The sequence below is a fragment of the Rattus rattus genome, chromosome 7 (genome assembly GCF_011064425.1).
Source record: "Rattus rattus isolate New Zealand chromosome 7, Rrattus_CSIRO_v1, whole genome shotgun sequence".
In the NCBI taxonomy this organism is placed as follows: Eukaryota; Metazoa; Chordata; class Mammalia; order Rodentia; family Muridae; genus Rattus; species Rattus rattus.
In genome coordinates, this window is record NC_046160.1 from 38,459,725 (window position 1) to 38,487,717 (window position 27,993).

Consider the following 27,993-nt stretch of genomic DNA (forward strand, 5'->3'; position numbering starts at 1 on the left):
CTTTGCAGCTTACAAGCACTTGGAACTCCAGTTTCAGAAGATCTAGTACCCTCCTGTGGCCCTTGCTGCCATCAGCACACACGGTGCACATGCACACAGCTTTACATGCATGCACACGAATAAAGAAGAGAAAGTCTGTTTTAGTGTGTGGATGGCAGGAGTGGAGTTGGGGAGAGCAGTTGGGGTCTAGGCTAGAGAGCAGTGCATGGCTCTGAGACGTGGCCTGGCTAGAGATACAGTTGTGGAACTGGTGTGGTGGATTGAACGTGAGAGAGCAGAATCGTGAACACCACTTACACTCAGGTCTCAGCTTAAGTGGCCAGGCTAGTTAGTGGCGGAGCAGAGCTGGAGGGAGAGTGGCTTGGGTTCATGGGAAGGAGATGATTTGAAAGCTTTCCCCTTCGGCTGTTTTTAACTTTCAGCTGTGTATTACCCTTTGAAGCAGAAATGCTGTGTGGCCACTGGAGATGTGAGTCTGAGGTCAGGGTGTACAGCAGGGCTTAAGATTAAATTTAGAGGTTACCCATTTTTATCTTTAAATAATTCCATTGTGCTCTCAGAGGGGGGGAAATTGGCTTCACATAATAAGGAATTTGTGCTAATTTGATTAGAATCATGAGAAAGACTAAAATCTAACAACTCTTTTTTCTTCTGAGAACAGTACAAATAATAAAAAAGAAGGGGGGGAGGGTATAACCTTTGGCTCAGCATTGATGGCCTCCCTGACTACAAGTCCAGCTAATAGAACCAGCTGAGCAGAGGGGCATTGGAATCTAATGAAGATGTCTTTAAGGTGTTGGGAAAAGAAATTTTACATTTTATCCAAGGAACCGTGCGTACACATTTCTGAGCATCAAAGATGGCTGGTGTACTAGGTATCAACGTTTCTCCCTCTGAGAGGGAGAGGAGTTGGAGGCCTCTGACATAGCTCTGCCGGGCCGGAAACAGCCCTTTCTCCTCCTTTTGATTCCTCATGCTCCATTTGCTCTCCCTTTCTCTGACCCTGGGGACCGTTAGCTGTCGTTTTGCTTTGTTTTGTTGTTTGTTTTTTTTTTTTTTTTTTTTCCTCTTTTCTTTTTCAGAGCTGGGGATCGAACCCAGGGCCTTGCGCTTGCTAGGCAAACGCTCTACCGCTGAGCTAAATCCCCAACCCCTTGTTGTTTGTTTTTGAGACTGGGTTTCTTTGTGTAGTCTTGGCTGTCCTAGAACTTGCTCTGTAGACCAGGTTGGCCTTGAATTCAGAGATCTGCCTGCCTCTGCCTCCTGAGTGCTGGGGTTAAAGGACGCGTGTGCCATCATGCCCGGCAACTGTTTGTCTTAATATCTCACATCTTGGTGATGAAGATGGGAGACCAGAAGACAATAGGGCTTGACTGCGCAGTAGAAATTTGGAAAATACTTGACTGCTATGCAAAAGCTATAACCACTGATAACTTTAACTTGCCAGAGAAGCTGACCTTTTGCTGTTTAGAAAATAGGATTTTAAGTTAGCAATAGAGGACTTTATGTCCTAAGGACTTCCTTATCTTATGTACTGGTGCACTCTCCCCTTTCTGGGGAGTTGTATATTTCAGGAGAGAAATACAAGTGCAATGTGTTTTCAGAAGGTAATGGAAGCCCCTCCCACACTTAGGCTGAAGGTGAGCCCTCGGCTTCCATCTAACCCTGTGATTCTAGAGTGAGTGGCTTTGGTGGTGGGATTGCCATCTTCTTGCTTTCCTTTGTGGTATCAGGTCACACATGTGCACGCAGCCAGTTCAGAATTGAGAAACGTATTCATGGTTGCACAGCAGACTCCCAGAGCCTTTCCCCTCACAAAAGTGGGATGTACCGAACATGGCTGATTTCCTTAGCCCCTTCTATGGCACTTCTGTGCATTTAACTGTTGTAAATACCTGCTGTCACCAGGGTCTGAGAACCCCATGGTTTTGTCTGCTCTTTATTCTGAAGACTAAAGCTAGGCAAGTAAGAGACCGCTTGAGAGACTTGTTCTGTCTATTTGTCTATCTACCTACCTACCTATCTAATCTGGACACTGTTTTTGGCTGTCCTGAAACTAGCTACTTAGATCATGCTGGCCTTGAATGCAGAGATCTGCCTTCTTTCTGCCTTCCTAGTGCTGGGATTAAAGGTGGGTGCTGCCACGCCCAGTTTGTGAAAGACTTGTTGGTATCTAATGTTACAGCTCAGGGCTGGTGGGGTGGGGGTAGAGTGTGGGAGGTGGATGGGTAGATGAAAAGCACACAGGAGAGAAGCCTCCCAGAGACTGTTACTTGCTAGAAAGGGGCGTGCCTCCTAGTTTTTCCAGCCACAGCCTGTAAGATCATACTATCTAGTCCTACCGATTCACAGACCCTCGATATGCACCAATCACAAGTTGTCCTGACCTGGATGACTAGAGCCACAGTGTGCGCAGGTAAAAGGGACAGGTTCCCAAGGCTTATTATGGCCGAAGCCAGTTCCATCAGAGCTGGCGTAAGCTGCCAGCGCAGCTGTGACGGGAGTCAAGCCTCCTGAAGCAGAAACCACGGTGTGGTGGTGGTTGCAGCTGCAGTAGAATGTCCTCAGGCCATCCATGAAGTGTTCAAAGCAGCTGGGTTGCCATGACAGTCTGGCTAGTCATTCACCAAGTAGCTTGTTTAATTGACAGCTCTCTTTAAGTCATCTGAGCACAAGAGAAGAGTGACAACTATCTCTTAAATGTCAAAGAACTCTTCCTTGTCTTTGGTCATTTAAGAGGGAAAAACCTTGGGGGGTGTGGACAGTAAAGGCCCAGCATCTCAATAGCATTTAGCAGTGCTTAGTCTCTGGGGGTGGGGGTGGGGCTCTCTGCCTCATCACGGTGACTGGCAGAAGTAGGAAATTAGTGTGTTCTTCTCCCACATCTTTAGAACTTGTTGAAATAGTACCAGTTATTCCACCAAGGACCTGTAAACAAGTTCTAGTTCACATTTAGGGCTTGTTTTTATTTTCTTTATGGATCTCAGGTTCCACAAGCACAGATAGCATCCCTGCTCACAATTATGAAACCATGATGGAGAGACAGTATCCAGCCAGAGGTAGCTCTGTCAGAGAGCTGGAGCAAGGATTTGTGCTTATGGCTCCTACGGTGTCCTGAGCTGGGTACATTAGGCACTTGTCAGCCTACTGTGATATAACGGATGGTATTTACATGAGACACTCCTACTGTGTACCCTGGTGTGTGTGGATCCCAGCAGTAGCATCTTTTAGAACAGTAATTCTCACCTATCCGATATCCTGCATATGATTCGTAACAGTAGCAAAATCACAGTTATGAGATTAGGAATGGCAGTAATTTTATGGTTGGGGGTCACCACAACACGAGGAACTGTATCAAAGTACCACAGTGTTAGGAAGGTTGAGAATCACTGTCTTCGAAGGACTGCTTTTTCTTAGAAACATGAAGATGAAAGGCTGTGTGTGGAAGATGATCTCTACCAAAGTCAAATGTTTGCAAACTTGACCATTTAACTCCCATTAAGTACAGATTTTCTCGCATTGCACCTCAAAACAGAGCTTGTTTTCTGTGGTTGATAATTACTGGTTTTGACTACTTAATTATGGTGCTTCTGATCGCTGTGCAGGACGGTTTAACGCTCACCTTGGCACTGGTGACTCTCGACGTGAGTCTGTAGTCTGGGATGCAGATGGGCTTCCGTCTGTGCCTTTCCCCTTAGCACTGCAGCAGGCAGCGCTGTTAGACGGCCGCCGGCACGGAGGGGTGGCAGCTCCGGGCCTTTTGCCTTCTCTGTGTACCTTACTTGGGAGTGAAACTATGTTGATCGCTTGCCATCCGTTTGCCACATGTTGCTGTATAATTTGGAAGTCAAATGCTTGTGATTTATCATAACTGTTGAGCTCAGGCTTAATTTAGTTTCAAGCAATAGCAAGAAGAAATTCCATTTACACTGTCAGACAATCCCCCCCCCCTCCAACTTTGAAACAATGAGCTGCTCTCCATAAGAGATGAAAATGTGAGCTTGCGGGTGTTTACTAACACGTGTGTATCTGCTCAGCTGAGGCTGTGCCGAGGATAGGTGTTGAGGGATACGGTAAACAAGAGACACAAATTCCCATTCTTGGCTGGTAGATCTCTGTGAGTTCAAGGCCAGTCTTGGCTACATAGTGAATGCCAGGCCAGTCAGAGCGACACAGTGAGAACCTGTCTTAAGAAACAAAACAAAACAAAACAAAAAGTCCTAATGAACATGTAATATGGTGGTACTTGGAATGATTTGCTATAGGATTATTAACAGTGTGGCCTGAAAAGGCACACTAACCAGTTTGGACCTTAGGGTGCCAGTGTCTACAGACTTTAAACTTAAGAAAGAAAAAGAAATCAAAAAATACTTACCTAGGTCAACGTGAATTACTTTTAAGGTGTAAGATGTGTTTAGTGACCAAGGACCCCAAAGGCAAACGTGTCTTGGATTTGAAATCACCATTAAAAGCTAAAAGGCGAGACCAGAGAGGCGATTCATTGCATGAGAGAGTAAGCTACTTTGTAGAGGACCCAGGTTTGGTTCCCGGCATCTGCTTGGGACGACTACCTGCAATTCTAGCTCTAGCTAAGGCAGGTCTCAGCTTGTGGGATTTGACCCTTTTGGAGGTCAAAGGGCCCTTGCACCGGGGTCGCATAGCAGATGTCCTGCACACCACATACTTACTTATATCATGTTTTATGCCAGTAATGAATTACAGTTATGAGGTGGTGATGAAAGCAGCTTTATGGTTGGGGAGTGGTCACCACAACATGAGGAACTATCTTAAAGGGTTGCAACATTAGGAAGGCTGAGAGTCATGTTCTAGGGGATCCAACTCTGACCTCTGCAGGCACCCTCACTCATGCCAACATTCCCACTCATAGACACAGACGAACCACCAACCAGAGAGCACACACAGGCAGGTCCTAGGCCTCCCGCTCATGCGTGATGATGAGAGCTTGGCCTTCATGTGGGTCCTGAACAGTTGGAATGGGGGCTACCCGAGAGCTGTTGCCTGTAGGTGGGACATGTTCTTCTAGCCGGGCTGCCTTGTCTGGCCTCTCGGAGACTTGGGATGCCAGGTTGGGGGGGATACCAGAGAAGGGGGAGGAGGTGGCCAGGAGGGGGACAGTGAACAGGATGTGAATAAGTGAACAAATAAACAAACTAAAATAAGTGGGAAAAGATTTTTTTTGTTGTTTTTTTTTTTTTTTTTTTCGGAGCTGGGGACCGAACCCAGGGCCTTGCGCTCGCTAGGCAAGCGCTCTACCGCTGAGCTAAATCCCCAACCCCGGGAAAAGATTTTTAATGATAGGACTATGTTTGCTTATTCCAGTTACAGAAGTTGAGGGTTGAGGGAGCGGATTGGAATTTAGTTGTTGATTGAAAAGTAGCCCACGAGATGGGCTGGAGAGATGGCTCAGTGGTTAAGACTGACCAAGGACCGGGGTTCAACACCCAAATGGCAGCTCACAAATGTCTGTAACTCCTGTTCCAGGGGCTCCAACATCCCCAACACTGACCACAAGACACACATGCAGTCAAACAGCAATGTACATAAAATAAAAATAATTTAAAAGTGTAGTCTGAGAGAAATGAGGCTAAAGAGTTATGTGCATGTGCGTGTGTGCGTGTGTGCGTGTGCATGTGTATGTGTGTATGTGCGCGCCTGTGTGTGAATGTGTGAGTGTGTGAATGTGCGTGCGTGTGTTTGTGTGTGTGTGTATGTGTGTGAATGTGTGAGTGAGTGTGTGTGTGTGTGTATGATGTGCATGCTATAGCACACGTGTGAAGGTCAGAGCGCAGATGCAGGGGGTTGATTTTCTCCTTCTACCGTGTGGGACCTGAAGATCTCCCTCAGATGGCAAGGCTTGGCAGCACGTGCCTTTACTCTCCAGCCTGCTCACTGGCCCTAGCCCAGTTCTTTTATGGCAGAGGTAAGGTTAGAATCTTGTCGCAGCTGTGACAGGCAATCTGGCCCTTAGACTATGTCAAAGCTCAAACTGATGATCTCGTTGAGTCCCAGAGAGAACAGTCCCTAAGAAGCTGGAGGTGATGGGGTTTTCACTGAAACGCTTCTAGCCTTTAGACCACGAACATGAGGGATGGGGAGGAATGCAGACATTTAAATGTCCTCTCTGTGTCCATTCAGAAATTGCTTATCTGAAACACGGGCTGTAACTGGCATGAAATGCCTTTCCCTAAATAAAAGCGACTTTAGTTGCACTGTACGGCTTCCAGCTCAACACAAAGGATGATCAGTTTATTTTATTTAAAAAGTATTCAAACAGTCTTATGGATGACATCAAATAACCTACATATTACAGTGTACAAGTTAATGCTTGTCATAGACATCCACCCATGACACTGAGGACCACATCAGAGATAATAAACTGTCTCGGTCTCTAAGCTTTCTTGTGTCTACTGACGTTATCTCCTTCTTGCCACTCTCCCTGTCTCTCTCCCTTCTGCTATCAGCAGTGTTTTAGAAAATTGTGTAAATCGAAACATAGTAGATAGTTGTTTTAAAAGTTCTTTTTGTATGTTCTCTCCCTCCGTGTGTGTGTGTGTGTGTGTGTGTGTGTGTGTGTGCGTGTGTGTGTGTGCGTGTGCTCGTGTGTGGGAGCACAGATGTCACAGCATGTTCATGTATTAGAAGATAACCTGTGGGAGATAGTCCCCTCTTTCCCCTCCGTGGTCCTGGGGATGGAATTCAGGCAGTCAGGCTTGGTGGCGAGTTCACAAGCCTTAAAGAAAAGCCCAGCTTTGACTCCACATAATCATTATGGGACATTATGGGACATTATGCAGGTCTGCGTCCGAGGTCCTTCCTTTCTCTTGCTGAGGAGTTTTTAGTCATCGCACTTCCTCTTGGGTCCCGACTTTAGATGGTTGCTCTTCAGGAGCCCTTATTGGTAATCCTTGCAGAGACAGACATTTCTGTGCACACCCACCTACACTGGCTCTCTTTGATTCATAAAATATAAAGCAGGGGCTCCCTTGGCTGTTCTGGATGCCGCCCCTGTTTTCCAGCTGAGGTGAGCTACCCGATGCTCATTTGCTGGACCAGGTGTGGCAGGGTTGTTGCGGGTCAGAAGCAGAACCCGCGATTTCTATCAGTGTTCCCTGGGAGTCTTGTCTTTACTTGGGGTTCATAGTGGAATGGCTGTGAATGGCAGTTACCCCTTTAGCCTCACCAGAGAGATTAGCTAAGTAAATTATTCCTTCGTGCACAGGGATTCTATAGAGTTGGTTGAGACTCTGATGAGCATGAGATGGGCTCCATTAATCTGGTAGGTGGAAGATGAACCTCCTTTGATCTCGTGCTATCTTGATTCAGTAACTTGCTTTCCACGTCGTTCTCTGTGTTGGTCAAGACTGATTGCTTTTTGGTTTCTGTGAAGTGATTAGAGAATATACATGGAGACTTGTCAGTTAATCACCCCTGAGACTGACCTGCCTTTCTGTCTACTGTTTCTTTTGTTTGTTTTTTGTAATATGTGTAGATGTTCTGCCTGCCTGTATGACTGTGTGCTACAGCCATACCTGGTACCTGAGGAAGAGTGTGGGTACTAGGAATTGAACCCATGTCTTCTGGAAGAGCAGCCAGTGCTCTTAGCCACTGAGCTATCTCGCCCCGGTCCAGCTGCTCTTAAGGACTTTGCTATAGCCTCGATGAATTTATTGTCTGCCTGGGTCTGGCCTTCCACATCTCTGCTCCTCTGAAGGAAAGCATAGGCCGGCCTGGGAGGGCAGGTTCTTTATCTGGTAAAGCCAGCATGTGCATGTGGGTTTAGGATGGGCAGTTGACAGGTAATTAGGAGATAGGAAAGAGTCCTGAGAGCATGCCAAACAGACCCTGCCCCTTGTATTCTGAGCATACTCACCCATCCACTATAAGAGTGAGCAGTTGTCATGGCCCATTTCGTTGTCTGGGTTCTTTCTGGCCAAGTCAGTTTTTCTGATGTAGGAGCAGCCATGCTGAGGCATTCATGTGTCTACTGTCCCTGGATGGAGGAACTTGCTGTATGCTGACCAACCAGTGGCACCATTTTGTTTCCCATGTCTTTCAGGTTTCTAATTCTGAAGAGTCTAATGGCAGCAACAGTTAGAGTTTTATGAGCATAAGAACCATGGGAGACAACTGTGTCTGTTGTGTTCTTAACAGCTCAGTTAACTGCTGGCTTGTGAGTCTGTTCCTGTGGACTGACCACTCCCACTTCTCTCAGTGACTTCAGTGTGGAGAGGAGAGGAGGTAAAGAGGAGAGGCTAGTTTGTTGTAGTGGTGAGCTAGGGTGGGGCGCAGGTGCAGCAGAGAACTCTGGGTGTGTTCAGTTTGAACTTTGTACAGTGGTTATTTGGAGTCTGTTGGTACAGTCTACTCTGGCAGCCCAAAAAAAAAAAAAAAAAAAAAAAAAAAAAAAAAAGCTTTCCTTGGGCTACTTAAGAGCACTTGTTCTTGTAGAGGTCATGGGTCTAATCACCCACGACTCCAGTTCCAGGGGATCAGTTGCCTTATTTTGACCTTTGTATGCACTAGGCCTGCGTGTGGTATTCAGACTTCTATGCAGGCAAACTCTCAGACACATAAAATAAATGAATAAGTCTAAACAAAAATTTAACGTTATTTATTAGTATTTCTATATTGTATGCATTTTGTGATAACGGGCTTGTGGGGGCACGTGAGCCACAGGGTTGGGGGCTCTGGCACATATACCATAGTATGCATATGGAAATTAGATAACGACTCTGTGGAGTGAGTTCACTCCAGCCCTAGGATTTCATTGCCATGTCTGGCTTTTTATGTGAGAACTGGGAATCTTGATCATTTCAGCTTTGAAAAAAAAGCGCTCTACTTTTTGAAAGCCTGTTATATGTTTCCTGGTAATCTATTGTGTCTATATTAATTTAAAATCCGTCTTTTCTTTTTTATAAAGTCTGTTGACACTTATTGACTGGATTTAAATTTAATGATTACTATGGGAGAAATTAATACCTTCATGATACTGTTTCTCCCTGTCTGGGAACAGAGTGCCTTTTGCATATTCATGCATTAAAACATTTCCAGGGCAGGAGAGGTGACTCAGAGGTTAAGAGGGTCAGAGAGCACTGGCTGTTCTCTCAAAGGACCCGGGTTCAATTCTCAGCACCCACATGGCAGCTCAGAACTTTCTGTGCTTCCAGCTCCAAGGGATCCGACATACTCACACAAATATACATATAGGTAAAACATTAAAAAATAGAAATAAAATATATAAAAAAAATTTAAGTCTTCCTATAGCATTTAAAATTTTGTTTATGTAGGCTAGTATCTACCTAAATTTGACCAGGCCAGGGAGTTTGGAATGCCCTGATGGCATTTGATAGGTAAATGGTTTAGCCTATAGTAGATCTTGCGGTTTTCAGGTTTCTCAGAAATTCCCCTTTGGGAAAGATGGTGAGGCTCAATGTTACCTTTTCAGAAGACCACAGTGTCACTCACGTCCTCAGAGAGAAAGTCTTGCTGCTTCCTTGGCACCCGTGTGCAGATGTCTTATTGCCCACATTTGGGCCTCTGGGTTGTGGAGCCGCCAAGAGGAGCCTTCTCTTGGCTAGGAAGATGTCTCAGAAGTAACCCTGAAGCTGAGTGTTAGGTCTCTGAAGGGAAGCTGAGATTCTGAGCATCCGGGTCCTGACAATGAAACCCTCCACTGGGACAGTGTTGCAACCTCACATAAGTCGTTTGTGGATTAGGATGGTGTCCACACTGTCCTGTTCTCTGGAAGCTTGCCTATAAGGTGAAAGGGGAGAACAGGTACACAGTCTTTGCAAAGGCGCTTTGAAAGACTGCAGGATATAAGGCTGTGTCGACGCAGAAGGGCAGGGGCTGAGGGAGAGGATGGTGATTTGCAAGGAAGAGGCCGATAGCACAGCTGCCCGCCCTCCACATGAATTGAGAATGTTTGCAGTAACAGACTAGGTTGGCTTATGAAGGGAAGGAATAAGCTTCCTGCCTGTGGGAGCTGGAGGCAGGGTGACACCTACACCTTCCCAGGGTGGGACACGTGCATGGGGACAACTGCAAGGTCTTCCACAGCACTTCCGGTTTCAAGATTTTATTGTTCAACATGCACAGTAAACTTAAGGTGTGTATGTGCCTAACATAATTTAATACTAGCTGACTGTAGGTTCCATGGCTTGACTTGGTAGCTTAATTACACATATAGAAAAATATTTTGAGTTTATTTCTTAGGACTCATAACTGCTTAGATATAGCAGGTATAGGTTTTTCTTTTACTCACTCTATCTGCCTATCTATCTATCTATCTATCTATCTATCTATCTATCCATCCATCCATCCATCCGCAGAGGCAGGCTGCCTGTTTACCAACTCAGGCTTTCCTTGTCTTACAGTGTGGCTGCACACATTTCCCAGCTTGCCTTGTGTGGAGCTTTAGTCTGCTCTGTAAATATCAGCTGCCGGGAACTGTGGCCCATCTTCAGTCCAGGGCTCTGCAGAAACAAGTGATCGCCTCACGCTTTTATGCCTCCCTCCGGATATCTGGATGCTCCAGTGAAGATGTTTTGGATGACGGAGCCACAGAGCAGCTAGAGCCAGGCTCTTTAAATCACAGCAAGGCAGAGCAGCCTTGGGCTGTCGTGTGACCCTCTGTCTCTTTACATACTTTTTATGTATATTTACTATAGCACCTAACCGTAACTAATGCATAAAATTAAAAAATACTAAGAGTGCCTAATATATCTCTCCCGTTTGTAACCTGTTTCCTCCTGCCATGGATAAGCACTTAGGTGACCTCAGTGATGACAATCACCTTCACTTTGCTACAATTGTATCACTTACACAGACATCCTCAGCCAGTGTGGATTACTGCTTGCATTCTGGAATCTTTAGTGAACTGTGGTTATATGTTTACATACGTGTGTTTTCTGCCTGTGCTCAAGAGTTGCGTAGCTGCTCTTGAACTGTTGACTTCAGCGCGCGGTCCTGTACCGTGTGGTCCTGTACCGTGCCTCTTGAAAGGGGCTATTCTGTTACTTCCATTACTCTGTCCAGGGTTTCATTGGATGAATATCCACAGTGTGCTTGTTCATTTTGCCACTGAAGGTTTTTTTAAAATCTCTTTTTGCATGTGGCCATTATGAACAATATCACGTTTGAAGACTGTTGTTTATTACCTCAGTCGGTGCTTATGTTCTACCTATAAGTAAGTAGTGGAGTGGTTGGCAGCATGGAGACTGTCTTCAGTCTGTAAGAAAATGCCAAGCAGTTTTCTAAAGTTGATGTTGGCCTTGTGTAAGAAATCCCATGACTCAGACATTGAAGTTTGCACATAACACTACCAGACTTTGAAGACTGGCGTATATGATGGGTGTGTAATAAGGTCTTATTTAGGGCTTAGCTAGTATCCACTCATAAAGGTTTAAAACATGATTCTTTGTTTGTATTTGGGCCTTGTCATTTCTGTTTGAATTTGAAGTTGATTTGTAGCAGTTTGTGTTGGCTAGAAAGGACATTGTTTTATAGTTAGCTGCATGTGAGTTTTACCTGGAGAAGTCATAAAAAAGATCAGTCCCATTTCTAACGCAGGGATAGCCAAGAGTCTCTTTAACTTTCCAGTGTATGGCTGTGCACTAGCTCTACCAGATGGAGCTGAGCACAGCGTCCTGAAGCTGAAGATGTTCTATCTTTGCAGCCTGCTGAGCACCCTTGACCTTTGACCCTTAGCTGTCTGCCTCATTCCTTTTTCATTCTCCTCAGTGCAGGGTCTCTCAAATACTATTATACAAAACATAGTATTGCCAAGTAGCATTAGAACGGGCATCCCATAGAAGGCAGTTGGTGTTTGCGATCTTTGTAACAAGCGTGTTTGAAACATTATTTCAATGTATTCTATATACAGTGATTACTGTTCTGTTGGGAACAGGATCTCATTATGCTAACCAAGCGAGGGTTGAACTTCCTGGATTCTGCCCTGGTCTCCTAAGTGCATGCATATGGCACTATTCCTGGCTACAAAACTAATTAGACACTTTCTTTAAAGAAATTACTCACACTAAACCTTCGAAGTTGGTGCAAATTTGCACTTACAGCCCCTCTCATTTCAGAGAGTAGCCACAGACAAGCGCTCATGGCCACGTGTGGCTCGTGGCTATCAAAGTGAACAGTGTAGGGGCGTCAGAAAATTGGCGTGGTGAGTGCATTGTTTGTTCTACACTGAACGCCTGGGGACCCCTCCAGTAAATAAAATTTAAAGCCCAAAAAGAGCAAATGCAGCCTGTTGTTCAAGCAGGGTGTGACTGTGTACATTATTAGACACACACAAAAGCCTGCTCTCCCTTAGCCTGTGAGAAAATAGGAGAGGTCCTGAATCTGCCATGTCTGCTGTCATTGTAGAGTGGACATGTCACGCAGGAAAACTCAGGTATTAGAGAAGAACCGGAGATATAGATAAAAGGCCAGCCGCAGACTGACAGATGCTGTCTGCAAAACAATAGATGCAAATAAAGACATCTTAGTCATAAGGAGAATTAAACCTACTAGAAAAATATGAGAAGGCTATCAAGTAGAAGTTTAATGTCCAACAGATCTATTAAAAAAATGACATTTAAAAAAAAAGTAGTGAGACGAAATCTTCTGTTCTCTAACTCAGCAAAAATGCCAAGTCTGGCAGTACCAGATGTTGCTAGGCATGTGGAACAGCGGCACTCACGGCTGAGTGGGTGCCTGAACAGGCCCAAGCTGCTCCGGAGAGCAGTTTAGCGGATGTAGTTCAGTGGAAGATGCTTACCTGTGAGTCTGCACCCACACGGTCACGCAGCAGAGTCCTGCTCAACAGGCCAGCAAGCAGGGTGCAGGGTGTGTCTCAGACGGACGGACGTCAGAAACCAAGTGTTAGGAGTAACGGCGGGAGCTCGGTCTGTTTTTACCATTTAGAAAGTTAAACATTCAAAGTGATACACTATAGAAAATGCATAAAAGTGTGAAAGCACAGAGGAGTACTACAGTCATTTTTAGACGGGTGGATGTCTTGTGAGGAATGGAGGGACAGGGTTGGGAAGGCGTTTACCCAGGGGGCACTATTGCAGGCGTAAGCTTGCGCACACTGGGGCATTTCAGGTCTTTTTCTGTTCCTTCCTTCATCTAATGTCTTGATGTCTAGTTTTCCTAGGCTGCAGCCTATGGAAACAGAGTAGCCTATGGTTGATACGAGAGAACGGAGTTGATGGTTGAGCATCCTCCAGTAAGCGCAGTGTGGTAGATATGCACAGACTCTATGGTGATGACAGTGATGCTAGCCTGTGGCACACACACAGCAGGCTTGCTAGCCTGTGGTACACACACAGCAGGCTTGCTAGCCTGTGGCACACACACAGCAGGCTTGCGTCAGCAGAGGTGTGTGTTTAGTGAGTGCAGGCGTATGCATAGACCAGCTTCGCTCTTACGCTCTAGCTTGTACTTCTCACCTGTAATACATCTTGGTGGTCATCTTCCGTGTCAGGACAGGCAAATCTTGCCTGTCTCTTTAACCACATTAAAACATTTAACTACATCCGATTTGTGCTTTATTTTCCTGGCTTGTGTGCTATGTTCTTCTTCTGTGTGACTTTTTCCTACTGTCTTTTAAGAGTTTTTGGTATACATATTTTAATTTCCTTTTTGAGACAGCCTCACTATGAAGCCCAGACTACCCTGATCTTGACTCTCCTCTAGTCTCACTGCCCAAGTGGCTGGCAGGAGTGTATTTTAATACAGACTGGCCCTTTGTCATGTGTCTCATAGATGTGCATATTTTTTACATTGTTACTTACAGTGTGTGGGTTTTGTTGCATAGGAGCTTCAAGCATTTATGTAGGAAATGTGTTTGATTTATAAATTAGCATTGTTAAATTATGATTTGGATTAGTAGGATATATTTGTTTGCACTGTTATCCAGGATGTATACTTAGGTGCTCATTTTTACATCTAGTCAGGATAAGCTAGGATTCGCTGCAGTAACAAGCCATTGCTAAGACAGATGTCAAGCACCCTTTCTTCCATCTCTAAGGCAGGTATAAAATATCACTTCCTCATCTCTCCATGTCTGGACATGGGTTCGCACAGAAACTTTCTCTCCTCATCATTTCTGGGACAGTGTAGACAAAAAGGTGGATCTGACCACGGTTGTTATAACCTGAAGTAGCACACCATTCCTGCTTCCAACCTCCCTCCATAAGAGCTGGAATGCAGTGCCTCACTGAGGGGCTACCATGCTCCTTACAGTTGGAGAGATGTTTTTGGTTTTATTGGACATTGGCATTTATAAATTGTCTATGCTGTGTTGTCCAGTGTCCTTGTGTGGGTCACAATGTTCCCACAAGAGACTTTCTTTTCTGTGGTTTTGCAGTATTTTCCCTCATTTATTTTTTGCCTTTCCCCCCCTGATATATACTCTTAAGATCTTATATAATTAAAAAAAACAAAGCTGTCAATCTTTTCCTTTATAATGTCTGTGGTTTCTCTTTGGAAAAACTTACGAAATTCCTAATCGCTTTTACAAATTTATTTGGAGACATTACTACTTTCTTTGAATGTCCTGTAGCCAGTGTTGTCACTGTTACTTAGAAGTGGCACAAGGCCCTGAAAGTTCGTCCTTTGTTGCTGAAGACAAGCACTTTGAAGATAACTTCACTGGTGCGACTCAGGCGGAGGCCGTTATGAGTCTTTTTCTGGGCAGCAGATAAAAAGGCGTCTTCTCTGTGAATGAGGAGGTGAGCAACTCAGTGTTAAACTAGCTGAGAAAGTCTCAGTTTTCTTTCTTCCCATCGTCCTGTGTCTCAGTTAGGGCTTCATTGTTGGGAACAGACACCATGACCAAAGCAGCTCTTCTTATAAAGGACAACGTTTAATTGGCGCTGGCTTACAGTTTCAGAGCTTCAGTCCGCTCTCACCATGGTGGGAATGTGTCAGCATGTAGGCAGACGTAGGGCTGGTGGAGGCCTGAGTGTTGCTGCCATCTTCATCTGAAGGCAGCAAAAGGGGACTGACTGTCTCACCAAAAGTGGCTTGAGCGTATATATAACCTCAAGGCCCGCCTCTACCCTGACACACTTCCCCCAGAAGGCTACACCTACTCCAACAGGGTCACACCTAATAGTGCAACTTCTTAAGGGTCAAGTATTCAGACACATGTGTCTGTGGGGGCCATACCTATTCAAACCACCACATCCCGACTTCCTCCCATTTCCTATTTGCAAATTATCAGGTCACTGGAACAGGATGCAGCTCTTCTCTGTGTAGGGAGAGATGGGTTCTAGACCCCACCAGATATGAGAGTCTATGGATGTTCAAGTCACTTCCATAAATGTACAGCATTTACCATTCAGCACACCTTCTTCCATTGACTTAAATCATCCCTGGGTGGCCCGAAATGCCTAGACATCGTACATGCTCTGTGAACAGTTGCTTCACTGCACTTTTGGGAAATGGAAAGGAAGAGTTTGTACGTGCTCACTACAGATATGTTTTTTCCGGGTACTTTCAACTCATGGTTGGTTGAATCAGTGTGCAACCTGCAGAGAGAAGTGACTGTACTGCTCTGTGTGTGTGTGTGTGTGTGTGTGTGTGTGTGTGTGTGTGTGTGTGTGTGTGTACACAGGCACAGAGGTCAGAAGACAATGTGCAGGTATTAGGTTTCTCCTGCCACCACGTGCGTTCTGGGCATTAACTCAGGTTTTCAGGTGTGGTGGTGTGTGCCCATTACCTGCTCTGTCACCTCACTCACCTGTAGCATGTGATATTAAAAAACAATCCTCGGTGTCACCATCTTGATCTGTTCCCAGCCCAGGACCACGTTTTCCCTTTTGCTTAAGCCTGTCCCACCAAAGCTGGCTTTGCCTCTCTGGAGCTTCGAGATGCTCTTTCCTCCCTGTCCCTGGCTGCTGCCAAATGTGCTCAGCACTCCCAAATTTCCCCCGCTCTGCCATGGTTACCTTTCCCTGGAGCTCAGTTGAATCGCCACGAGATGGAAACCACCAGACAATCTTAGTTTAGAATCAGCAGATAACACAACCGCTGGGCTCAGAACCGAGCATCCTAAATTCACCAACCATTCTATGTCAGAAATCTTCTGGTGGCGGATCCTCCCAAACAGCTCCTGGCCTCCTACATCAAGTGCCCCCCCCTCCAGGAAGTCCCTCCTCCCAGCTTCCCTCCTCCTCTCAGACCCAGAAGTCTCGACTCTTTCTTGCTCAGTGATTGGCGTCTTATATTTATTACAAGATATATTTGAGAGAGATATATTTAAAAAGTAAAAGAAGAAAATAAAGTTCTTTTATTCTAAACTTTTCTTTTAGAAGAAAGTATATATAAAAAGTTGACCTGGACTACATCAACTTTCTCTCTCTCTCTCTCCCCCCCTCCCTCCCCCCCTCTCTCTTTTTCCTTTTCTTTCTTTTCAGTTTTTTTAGACAAGAGTTCATTGTGTAGCCAGGCTGGCCTCAGGCTCACAGTCCCTCCATCTCAGGAGCGCTGGCGTTAACAGTTGGGTGCCCCTGTCCCAGGTGTACATCGAATGCCTTGGATCATGTCTGGCATCTCTAAAGCAGCTTGTTGTCTGCTAAGTGAGAAAGGATGGCCACACATGTAGAATATACAGCATCATTTCCCTACAAGCTACTCATCCCTATTTCCTGGTCGGACAGACGTTATCATCTTCCACCAATGGCTCTTGCCTTTTCTCATGCTCTCATGGCTTAGCCGATACTGACACCAGCTGCTCTGATTGGTCCACATGACCCTACTGTCCCAGTAGGACCAGGTTCTCTCGCCCCGGGGACTGTAACAGCAGCCTTGTACATGGTCTCTACACACACCTTGTTCTGTGCCTTCCAAGGCAGAGGCGCATGTGCGTGTGTGTGTGCGTGCGTGCGTGTATGTGTGTGTATGTATGTGTATGTGTGTGTCTATATGTGTGTACATATGTGTTTGTGTCTGTGTGTGTCTATGTGTATGTACGTATGTGTGTGTGTGTGTGTGTGTGTGTGTGTGTGTGTGTGGTGTGTGTGTGTGTGTGTGTGTGTGTGTGTGTGTGTGTGTGTGTGTGTGTGTGTGTGTGTGTGTGTGGGTGTGTGTGTGTGTGTGTGTGTGTGTGTGTGTGTATGTGTGTGTATGTGTGTGTCTATGTGTGTATGTGTGTGTATGTGTGTGTGTGTATGTGTGCGCATGCGAGCATGTGTGCGCAGTGCCTTCTTTATTAAAACATCTTCAATCTTTTATATTTAGTAGCTAAAGGCCTAACTATTACACATGGTGGCCATGCTGAGCTCCCCCGACATCTCTCACAGGTACCCATTTGCCCTTACATTACTGGGTCTTCAGTCCGCCCTTTTCTTTACTGTCCAGCGCTGGGCTCTCACTCTTCAGGACTCTGTATTGGACATTTGTTTCACACATTGTCCTGTGTGTCAAAAGTTGTGATTGTGTGGCATGAGGCCTGGTCTCACTGTCCTTGGTGTGAAAGAGCTAGAGTTAAGGATTGGTGATCACCAAGAGTCTCTGAATCTCACCTTACTGGGCTTCTGCCACAGTCACAGTTTCCTTGAGAGCTTGTTTGGAGGTTCTAGCAGGGGAGCGCAGCTACTCGTATACCCTTGACCGAAGACGGTCCTCCTCTATTCGGGAAGGTTAGTCCTCTTCGACAGGCCCCAGCTTGGGAGGGGCAGCACATGGGCGGTGAGGAGGAAGGGGACACCCGCCTAGCCAGCCAGATCAGCCGAATCAACCCTGGCGATCAATGGGGTGACAGATGTCGCAGCCAGATCGCCCTCACATCCCACAGTTTCCTTTATGCCATATAAATATGTGAGGCGAGAAGGGCATGCGCCTTGGGGAGAAAAAGCTCCCCGGGTGGTAGTACCCTGCTGGTGTTGGGGACCACTGGCCCTGCCTACCATTGTCACCTGCTTTTGACATTTTGGTCGAGCTCGTTCTTTTTTTTTTTTTTGGTTCTTTTTTTTCGGAGCTGGGGACCGAACCCAGGGCCTTGCGCTTCCTAGGTAAGCGCTCTACCACTGAGCTAAATCCCCAGCCCCGAGCTCGTTCTTAAAATATTTTCTGTACACCTTCTAAAAGGCTCTCTAACGTCTGCTGATGTTCCTGTGTGTCTGCTTGCTTTTTCTGTTAGATTCTAGTTACCCTGGGATAGGGTTAAGACCTTATGTTTCCAGATTGCTTGTGTTTTGTCTGTTGCAAACGCTCTGTAAATTTCTTGCTTAAGGGATATTTGGGAGAGAGGATTGAAGTACTTGAAAGTTTTTAAAGTCTAAGGAGCATGTAGATAGGTGTTAGTAGTTAGTGTCAAGAACAGTGACTTTTCTAGCGTATTTGGCTAATTTTGGCTAATGTATTTGGCTAATTTTCAGAAACACAGTTAATACTCTTTAGGAGAAACAAGTGCTAGAACCCATCAGAAAGACGTTTGTCTTGCACTTGGTATGTTTCCGAGGACAGTGGTCTCACAGACACAGGGAGCAGTGCTGGCTGTTCTTCTCACAAGCCAAGGCAAGAACCTACTTGTCTGTGACTGTAGGAAGAGGAAGTTTTATATGCAGGCTTTAAGCAATATTTTCTTGCACATTTCCTAAGAATGAGTTTCAGAAGAGAGAGTGGGCACCTTTCCTTAACTTCATTAAGCAGGAGACCCTTGTTCTCAGGCCTGTCGGTGGGGAGAGAGCAGCCTCAGGCTTGCCTCTGCATGTGAGGAGCTTGGCTCTGAGCATGTGAGGTTAAATGGTAGCCCTGTGGGAACATGTCTGATTGTTGTCATTCACCCTGCCCCTCCCCTACCTAAGACACAGTAGTGACTCCAGAAGCCCCCCTGTGCTCCCACTTCCATGGACAGTCCTATGCCCCCATCTTACCAACTTCTGGAGACTTGGGGGAGCTGGACCTTGCCCTGAGCATTGTGGGAAACTTGGAACTTTACTTTTCTATTAGTTGTGAAGACCTGAGTCATCTGAATAGATTTCTCTGTCCCTTCACCACAGAGTGCCCTGTGCTTTCCATCCCTGTGTCTTCACTGTTGTCCCTTCCCTTCTAGGTAGCTTGCCACACTTGACCTCACCTGGGCACACCTGTCTCCTGCCAGGTGCAGGGCAGGAAGTGGATATTGACCATCACCCAAACTTAAAGCTCCTCCCAGGGAAACGCACTACTTATTGGTTTGGGGTTTTTTAGTTTTTGTTTTTGTAAACTAGAAGAACTCAGTTTTATATGAACTGTGGTATTTTTTTTTTTTTTTGTCCTTAGAATTTAAATGTAACATTGAAGTTCCAGTCTATTGCTAACACAAACTTTTAATTTTTCTTTACAGGTCAACTTTGTAGTGTGCCAACTCTTTGCCTTGTTAGCAGCCGTTTGGTTTCGAACTTATCTACATTCAAGCAAAACTAGCTCTTTTATCAGACACGTAGTTGCTACCCTTTTGGGCCTTTATCTTGCATTTTTTTGCTTTGGATGGTAAGTAATTATTTTGATCATGTTTAAATGAATGCTGTTAGGTAGATTTGAGAATCGAGTGTAGAGGGATACATTACACAGGGACTTGTTCTGAACTGTACTTACAAAGTGTTCAAGGCTATCTTTCAAAATCTTCTAGTCTAGCAACGAGGGGTTGGGAATTGCACCGCTTGGTTTTTATCTTAGAGAAGATTTTCTTTTTATAATTTATGAACAGGGGCATGAGGAGTTATAAAGGCAGCCTGTTGTTAAGTAGTTCTTTTCACTCATCTTGCAAATATTTTATGCCAAGACAACCAATAAATTACTGTGTTGTTTGTTCCTTTGGGTTTTCTTGGTGCTGTTGGCTCTGACAAGTCTGGGAAAGCCCATCTGACTGACTCCTGTACTGTTAGCACAAGAGGCTTTTGTTTGTTCTTGGAGGAGAAATATTGTTTCAGAGAGAAAGGTTTTTACTTGGGATATCTCTCTCTGTCTGTCTCTCTGTCTGTATCTCTTTGTCTCTCCATCTGTCTGTCCCTGTCTCTCTCTCTCTCTCTCTCTCTCTCGCTCTCGCTCTGTGTGTGTGTGTGTGTGTGTGTGTGAGTCCCAGTCTTCCTCACTGGGTTATCCTGAGAGCTTACCCTTCAAAGCACTGCCTGTGCTACTTGGCACCTGTGTCATGTCTGACAGAGGAAAGCGGGACAGGAAGGTGCTCAGTCACTTTTGGGCTTCTTGGTGACTCACAACATTCCCTCCTGGATGAGCATTCGCAAGTGCTTACCATTCACAGATGGGGACTCTGGGCTTGCTCTTCTGCAGACACCTCTCCGAGCTAAGAAGGCAGTAGGCTGTACTCACTGGGTCTCTGCTTGGTTTCCATGGTAGGATGGATGGCAGGTGTCACTCCTAGGCTAACGTTTACTTGTCTTTAGGGGTTTGTGTTTTATCCCAACAAGGGCTGCAGTATCTGGTATTTCTTAATCTGCCCTTTGCCTCCAGCAATTGCGAATGTTTCCTAGGAGTCTATGAAAATTCAACTAAGAATAATTTATCTGTGTCTTTCATAAATCATCAACTGAGCATAATCTATTCCATCTCTGCCATATTGCTTGCCCCTGGCTACCTCTCTAATAGGTTATGGTACTGGACTGTCTGTGGCGGGTGTATATAGTGTTGTGATTTTTGCCATTGTCTTAAGATCCAAGCAGATGGTCCTTTTTACTTTTTGGATGACATCAAGTCTGTATAATCGCAGTTTTCTTAGGTTTCTGCTTTGACTTGGAGGAGGTAGTGTATATTTTTAAACATCATAGAGCTTTTCCAACATAGATTAATGTGAGGGACTGTAGTATTCTCATTACCCCACTTAATAGCTACTAAACCCCCACCCTTATTTTATCTTTCCCCCACTTCCTAGAGCATCTTGAAAGGTATCTCAGTGTGTACATTCATCATTAATAGCTAAATATTTCCTATGTGTGTAGCATGTTTTCCTGAGGGTTGGAGACATTTCTAGCTGAGGTTGGCCTAGGACCCTGTGCCTGCTGTGCTCTGTGGAAAAGCTGATGCCTACAGTGGGCAGGGGAAGGTGGGGGTTGGGGCAGAGTGAGTGACTCTCAGTCCTTTGCTGAGAACTTTCAGGGTGTTAAATCTTCATGGATACCTTGTAACACAGCATCATAGATACCAGGCTTTAACTCAAGGTTAAACCGTCAAGTCTCAAGTTACATATGGTAGCAAGATACTTATTTGCTTAATTGGGTTATTTTTAAAAGAGATAATTTTTTTAAAAAAATTCTGTGGTTAAGAGGGAGGGAGCAGATAGCTTACTGTTAACTGGTACAACTTAATGATAAGTATTATGGTTTCTTGTTTAGCTTCCCATTTGTTTGTGCTTTTTGTTGTTGTTGTTGTTGTTGCTGTTGTTGTTGACAACTTCCCTTTGGAGGACATATTTGCTCTCTAAATAGAATTGCTCACTTCACCTACTTCTGTTCAGCCCCCCTCCCCTTTTGTCTTAGTGCCTACAAGCGTCTTATAGCAATTATTATTCATTTAAATATCTTTTGATAGGGCTATACTGTATTAATTGGCCACTGAAGTGGCTCGGCGGGTAAAGGTGATCGCGGCGGCCAAGCCTGCTAACCTGAGTTTGATCCCTGGGAGCTACGTGGTTCTGTCCAGAACTGAATCCTGCATGTTGTCCTCTGACTTCCCCAGGACTATAGGCTTACCCGTGTGCACAGGCAACAACAGTACACGGATGTTATAGAAACTTCTCAGGAGAGTACAGGGTAGTGAAAGCTTAGACTATGAAGCCTGTCAGATCCGGATGGATCAGTGCTCTGAGACTGGCAGCTGCTGTCTCCTTAGCTTTATTTGTCTGTAAAATGGAACTCGAGATTAATTACTGAGGCCTGGAGCACCCCCGAGGAGCACCAGACCGTGCCGATTAGCACGAGCAGGTCTGTTACAGGTGACTGTTCCTTATCTGAAATTCTTGGCATTAGGAATGTCTGACTTTGGAATATTTACATCTTTCCTGGCTTTCCTGGCTGAAGGTCTCTAGTACAGAAACCTGCATTCGGGATACTCCAAAATAGGAAACTTTTTTGAGTGAATTTGTGGATTAGGGAGGCTCAGACTGTGCTACGATTATCCAGTTGGTCAAGATTGGGCATTTCTCCATTTATCCAATCCCATTGTTACCATTTGTTTCAGATAGTACTGAAATTAGCTCCCTCTGTGCCTCTCTCTAGAGCCAGTTGACACTTTCCATAATCCCAGAAACCTCAAGTGGCTAGAACTTGCTTTCTGTGCCCATGGTATTAATGAGGAGTAGTTCAGTGAGGGGCAGTGTGAGGAATCTCTCCAGTAACTCTGGTAACTGTGTAGAGCAGGGACCTGCTGCCATTTGTGGAGTCCACAAGTCAGATGAATTCAGCTGCTAAACCTGACTTACCACAGCAGCGAAGGCTAGCATGTCGACTAGATGCCTAAACGTTACTCCACACCCGAAAAGCAGCTAAGCGTGTCAGGAGAGAAGCCTCAAGACTGTCAAGGCACGAGGGCAGGGTGACGTTTGAGGAGTAAAACTTGCCTTCAAAGTCTTCGTGCCCAAGGAAATTTCCCCAGAAAAGGGAACACTTTTTTTTTTTCCGGTAATCCTCAGGCATGTTCCTCAGCCCTGTTGAAGAAAACTTGAAGCATTAAAGTCCTTCCAAGTACATAACAGAACTCAGTAACATTCCTAAGGGTCTGTTAGTAGACTGCTGGTGCTGAAAAATAAGATATTTCAATTCATTATTTTAAAGTTTCTTTCTATTTTCATTTGTATTTGTATATGTTTTCCTGTCTCAATAGCCTTTTGATTGTAGCAACACCACAAGTCATAGCTGTTTTCTGGATTCGTGTATATAGTGTGTGTACCTGTGTGTGGGTGGGGTGTGTGGGTGGGGTGTGTGTGTGCATGCGTGTGCACGCGTGTGCACGCACACGTGCCTGTAGAGGTGCAGACTGGCCTTGTCTATACAGTGGGTGGAGGGCCTATCTTCTACAGACCTCTTTTGGGATCTAGTCCTTATTTGTAACTTATCTATAGAAAATGTGTAAGCATTTTTCCACATTCATATTATCTGATAGTCAATGATACAGTAATTTTAATCATGTGTTAAGATTCTTATTAATACATTTTACATAACAATTGCATAAGTTTACTCTAAAACATGGCATCAAAAAGGGAAGTTGAAGGAGGGCAAGTCTCTGTGTGTGTGTGTGTGTGTGTGTGGTGTGTATGTATATGTGTGTATGCTTGTGTACACACGGGCACATATGTGAGCTCAGGGATGGTTTGGGTTGGGTTTGGTCCCAGAGGTCTGTATCATATTTTGCCTACAATTTGTGATGTGACTAGATAAAATAGTTTTGTCGTTAATATGCTTGACTTCCGTATCGGGCTATTAGAAAGGACTGACATGCAAACCAGAGTGTCTACAAACATAGTAACTTACTGTATTTTTGGAAGGAAGTGCATTTGACTCGAGCCGCTGTGCTCTGAGAATAGATTTGGGTGTTGTTAGTAACTTGTTCTGTGAATGGCACTTCAGAAGGTCAGCACAAATCAGAAACACTGCTGCTGAGGGATGTTGGGGAAATAGGAATTCTGCCAGGACATTTCTGAAAGCCGTGTTTATTACTCCTTTTAAAATGACTCTTCTGACTTATGAAGAAGGTGACAGTCCTCCACCCAAGCCGCTCCATGCTGCTTTCCCGCTGCTAGGGTGTGTGAAGTGCTGGGGCCTTTAGCTGGGGATGGGCCTGGGTTTTATTTATCTAGCTCCTTTGGCCTGAGGGATAGGTACCCTGTCCAGGGTGTTTGGCTTGGGAAGGTTTAAGTCTTTTTTTCTTTAGCATGGGAACATACTTTCCTGTCTGTAGCATTTGAACTTGATGTCTGTGTCTGCTTCTAACACAGTCTTCCTCTTTACAGGTATGCCTTACACTTTCTCGTACAGAGTGGCATTTCCTACTGCATCATGATCATAGCAGGAGTGGAGAGCATGCACCAGTGAGTATTGACTGCGTTCATACAGAGAAACACCTCTCACTGAACAGAGCCCGATCAAAAGAGCAACAGAGGCACACTTACTACACGGCAGTACTCCACAAGGGTGATGATTTCTTAGGGAAGCAACACAGTGTAAAATCTTGGTGTGTGTCCCTCCCCTGTGTGTGCAAGTCAGCTGACATTTGACGTGAAGGACTGCAGTGAACCTCTGGCTCCTACCTATTAGACGCTAGGAGAACTCCGAGCTGTGACAAAAGCCGGATATACCCTTAAGGGCAGGATTGTTCCAGTTTAACAGCTACTGTTGTACTGGTGGTGATTAGCAGTGAGACTAGAACAGAACTAAAGTAAGGAGATGGAGATTTAGAAGGGAAATCTAGGACTGAGTAGCTCGAGGGAACTCTGGGAAGGAGACAAGGAAATAATGCCCCTGTTCCTGGCTTGAACACTGAAGAAGTAGTAGAAGCAGTTTCCCAAGGTAGGGATTCTGAATGTAGAAACCATATGGAGGGGTAACCAGACCCCTAAAACTGTTTGGTATGCAGTAAACGTTTAATGGGCATTTACTGAGTCAGTGAATGCTGGCTTAAGCCGCTATGAGGGGTGCACAGCAGCGGCTGAATAACCAGATAGCTGGCACGGAAGTGTAAAAGGCGCTTGAGAGACCCCGCTAGTGATGTGTGGCAAACAGTGTGTGCTACCAGATTTCTGAATTCCTAGAACGCATGGATGGCTCTGTGAGTTTTGCATAAGAAATCACAATCTTAGTGCTTGATTAAGTCTGGTTTTATTTTGTGTCTTCCGTGGTTGCCTCCGTGGGTCATCTCTCCGCTTGTAATGTGCTGTTGATTGATTGTCAGGCTTCTCTAGCACAGGGGCGAGAGTGTGGGGTATACATAGAGGGTTTAGTCTGGTGGCTTGCACAGCCTGAGGCTGGCCGTCTACCCACTGGAGAGCCCGAGGAGCCAGTAGTCGCTCAGTACAGAGCGAGGTGGGCTGAGGACAGAAGTGAGTGGCGATGTGGCTCCAGCCTGAGGCTCGAGGACTCGAGGCCTCCCGACCGCCATCGCTGGGAATCTACACTGACGTAAGGAGTATGATCCTGGGCCACAGCACCCACCTGGGAAGATCCGAGGGCAAGACACCTTGGCTGGTTTTCTCTGCATTTTTCTACTGGAAAGCTGGCAACTCTCATTTAGGGCAGGGCCCTTCTGACTTGCTGTCCCAGGCTTGTGTTTGGAAATGCTCTGACTGACGGACCTAGAAATTTGCTCTGTGAGTCTCTTAGGTGTCCCTCAACTCAATCAAATCGACAAGATTAACCTTCATGGATGTGGACTTGGTTCCCTTCCCCAGCCGTGCTAGCTTTCCTCTTCCTTCTGTAGATGTTTAACTTTGATAAGAGGAAAAAGAACATTTCGATTGTGTTCTGGGTGAAGCAATCTTTGTATCATTACAACCGTATTTTAAATGTTTAAAGAGATTATTTTTATTTATGTGTATGTGTGAGTGCCTACTTGTCTGAATGTGTATCACGTGTATGCAGTGCCTTCGGAGTCCAGAAGAGGGTGTTGGGTCCTGTGGAACTGGAGTTACAGCCATGAGGATGCTGGGAGCCCTACCTAGATCCTCTGCAAGAGCAGGAAGTGCTCCACTGAGAGGTCTCTCCAGTCCCTACAGACCTATTTGTAAAGCCTTGAGGAGCTAACAGGCTCAGGGCGATACTTCATAATGATGAAAAGAGTTGTGTTTCTGACCCAGATAGTACGAGGAGAAGCAGATGAAATTGCTGGAAACAGAGGAGTAGGCTGCTGGAAACCATGATAGGCTTTTGTGTTGAGATGATAGTCAATTCATAGCTTAGAAAAAAGAAATTACTCCTTGTCCTGAAAGGCAAGAGTTGTCTGTGGAGTCAGTGCCCTTACACTTCAGTATTAACTAATTGATTAATTAATAATTAATTAAGTATTAATTCAGTCTGAAGGGGTCAGGCCTAACCGTGTGTACTTATGAACAACACTAAGTGGATTCAGTAGGGTGTGTGTGTGTGTGTGTGTGTGTGTGTGTGTGTGTGTGTGTGTAAATGTGCAACAATATTAATTATAGAAGAAGATGTCATGAGTTTGAGGGGGAGGGGGCATAGTTGGAGAGGGAGGAGTAGAAATGGTGCAGACATTATTCATATATGAAACAATAAAATTCTGCACTTGGATCGTAGCAGCTGCATGTCAGGTGCTTGGGAGCCGCGCGTCTGGCATGTTGAGTGGCGGTTTTGGCCAGTGCACATAGAGAGCGTTTCTATCTTTGGGACAGTTCTGGAAAGCGCTGGGGTGATGTGCAGCTCTGTAGGATGAGTAGTGCCACCCTTCACAGGAACTTTTCGGGGAGAATGTGTTTCTTGTCCTTGCACTATTGTGGGCACTAGCACTCAGTGTCGCTGCTGATGGCCTTTTGAGTTGTCAGTGTTAAAAACGTAGTGGGCGGATAAATAATTAGAAACGTGTTTTGGACGCCTTTCTCATTGCTTTTATTTCAGTGCACACACACGGGACTTCACCTTTCTTGTTTTCTCCGTGGTAACTTACATTCCTTCTTTTCAGCATAGTTTTACATGATGTGTATATTTATTTAAAGAACCAGAGTTTAAATCCTTAGCAGTGAAATCTCTGTCCTTTTCTGAGTGCGTAACAGTTTTGTGATTTTTATGATATTCATTATATAATTGTTCTGCTTTATGTAACATTACCATGTGTTAGTTAAAATATTTAAATGTACTATAGACTTGATTTCTATAGCTCCCTGCTTAAAACACTCATGTGCGCTGTATCGTTCAGATCCATAGCTAGATAATTTGTCATTAGAACTTAATCCAGGGGCTAGAGAGATGGATCAAAAGTCATTAGTAGGGGCTGGGGATTTAGCTCAGTGGTAGAGCGCTTGCCTAGGAAGCGCAAGGCCCTGGGTTCAATCCCCAGCTCCGAAAAAAAAAAAAAAGAACCAAAAGTCATTAGTAAAAAGCACGTGTTCTGTGTGTGCCAGCACTTGCAAGATAGAGGCAGGTGGATCTCTGTGAGTTGGAGCCCTGCCTGGTCTCCAGAGGCAGTTCCAGCTCAGCCAAGAAGACTCTCTCAAAAGCAGAGCAGAACAAAGGAGCACTTGCTCTTGCAGAGGACCCATAACCACCTGTAACTCCACTTCTAGGGGGGTCCCATGACCTTTTCTGATCTCGGGCACCAGGCATGCACAGACATACATGCACGCAAAACATTAGTATACATAAAAATGTCTAAAAACAAAACAAAACATCTATTCTGGAATCCAGTGTTTTCTCGAGATAGTATTTTCATGTAAGTTTTGGAGTTGGGGGGAGGTTTAGGTGGGTTGGGGGAGGGGTTAGGGGTTAGGTGAGTTGGGGGAGGGTTTAGGTGAGTTTTGGGGGAGGGGCTAGGTGACAGTCACCCAGAAGAGTGTTTAGAAGTAGAAAAGCCTGCATATCTTACTAGTAGGTCTAGGCTGCTATGACAAAATGCCAGAAACAGACAACTGATAAAACAGCAGAAACTTATTTCTTGAAATTCTGGAGGTTGGAGAGTCCAAGATCAAGTGGCAGCAGACTGTATATCTGGCTAGAACTGCTTCCTGGTTCATACTCAGCCCTCTTCTGTCTGTGACCTTGAGGTCAAAGGTACAACAGTTCATACTCTTGGTCTCCTCTGTGAGGTCTTCTTTAAAACCCCTGTATGAGGCTCCTGTATGACATTACCATAATCAGAGCCCACCTCCAGAAACCCTTGTGTACACATTAGGTGTCAACACCGGCTCTTGAGGGACACAGACATTTTAGATCACTATGGACTAGGATATTAACTCTCCTAATTAATATAAGGAGATCTGGGCTTTTGCTGGATTCACCCAGCATTTTCCAAAGCAGGATTTGGCAAACT

General features: G+C 45.2%; 1 protein-coding gene across 2 annotated transcripts in view; it reads left to right on the plus strand.

The window, feature by feature from the left end:
* Nucleotides 1–27,993, plus strand: part of Mboat2 (membrane bound O-acyltransferase domain containing 2) — a 122,276-nt gene that overhangs the window by 25,532 nt on the left and 68,751 nt on the right. For both annotated transcript variants that reach the window (XM_032907528.1, XM_032907527.1), the window contains exons 2-3: nt 19,355–19,500; nt 23,972–24,049. In XM_032907528.1, coding sequence (XP_032763419.1) covers nt 19,355–19,500; nt 23,972–24,049 — 224 coding nt within the window. The remainder of the gene's footprint in view (nt 1–19,354; nt 19,501–23,971; nt 24,050–27,993) is intronic.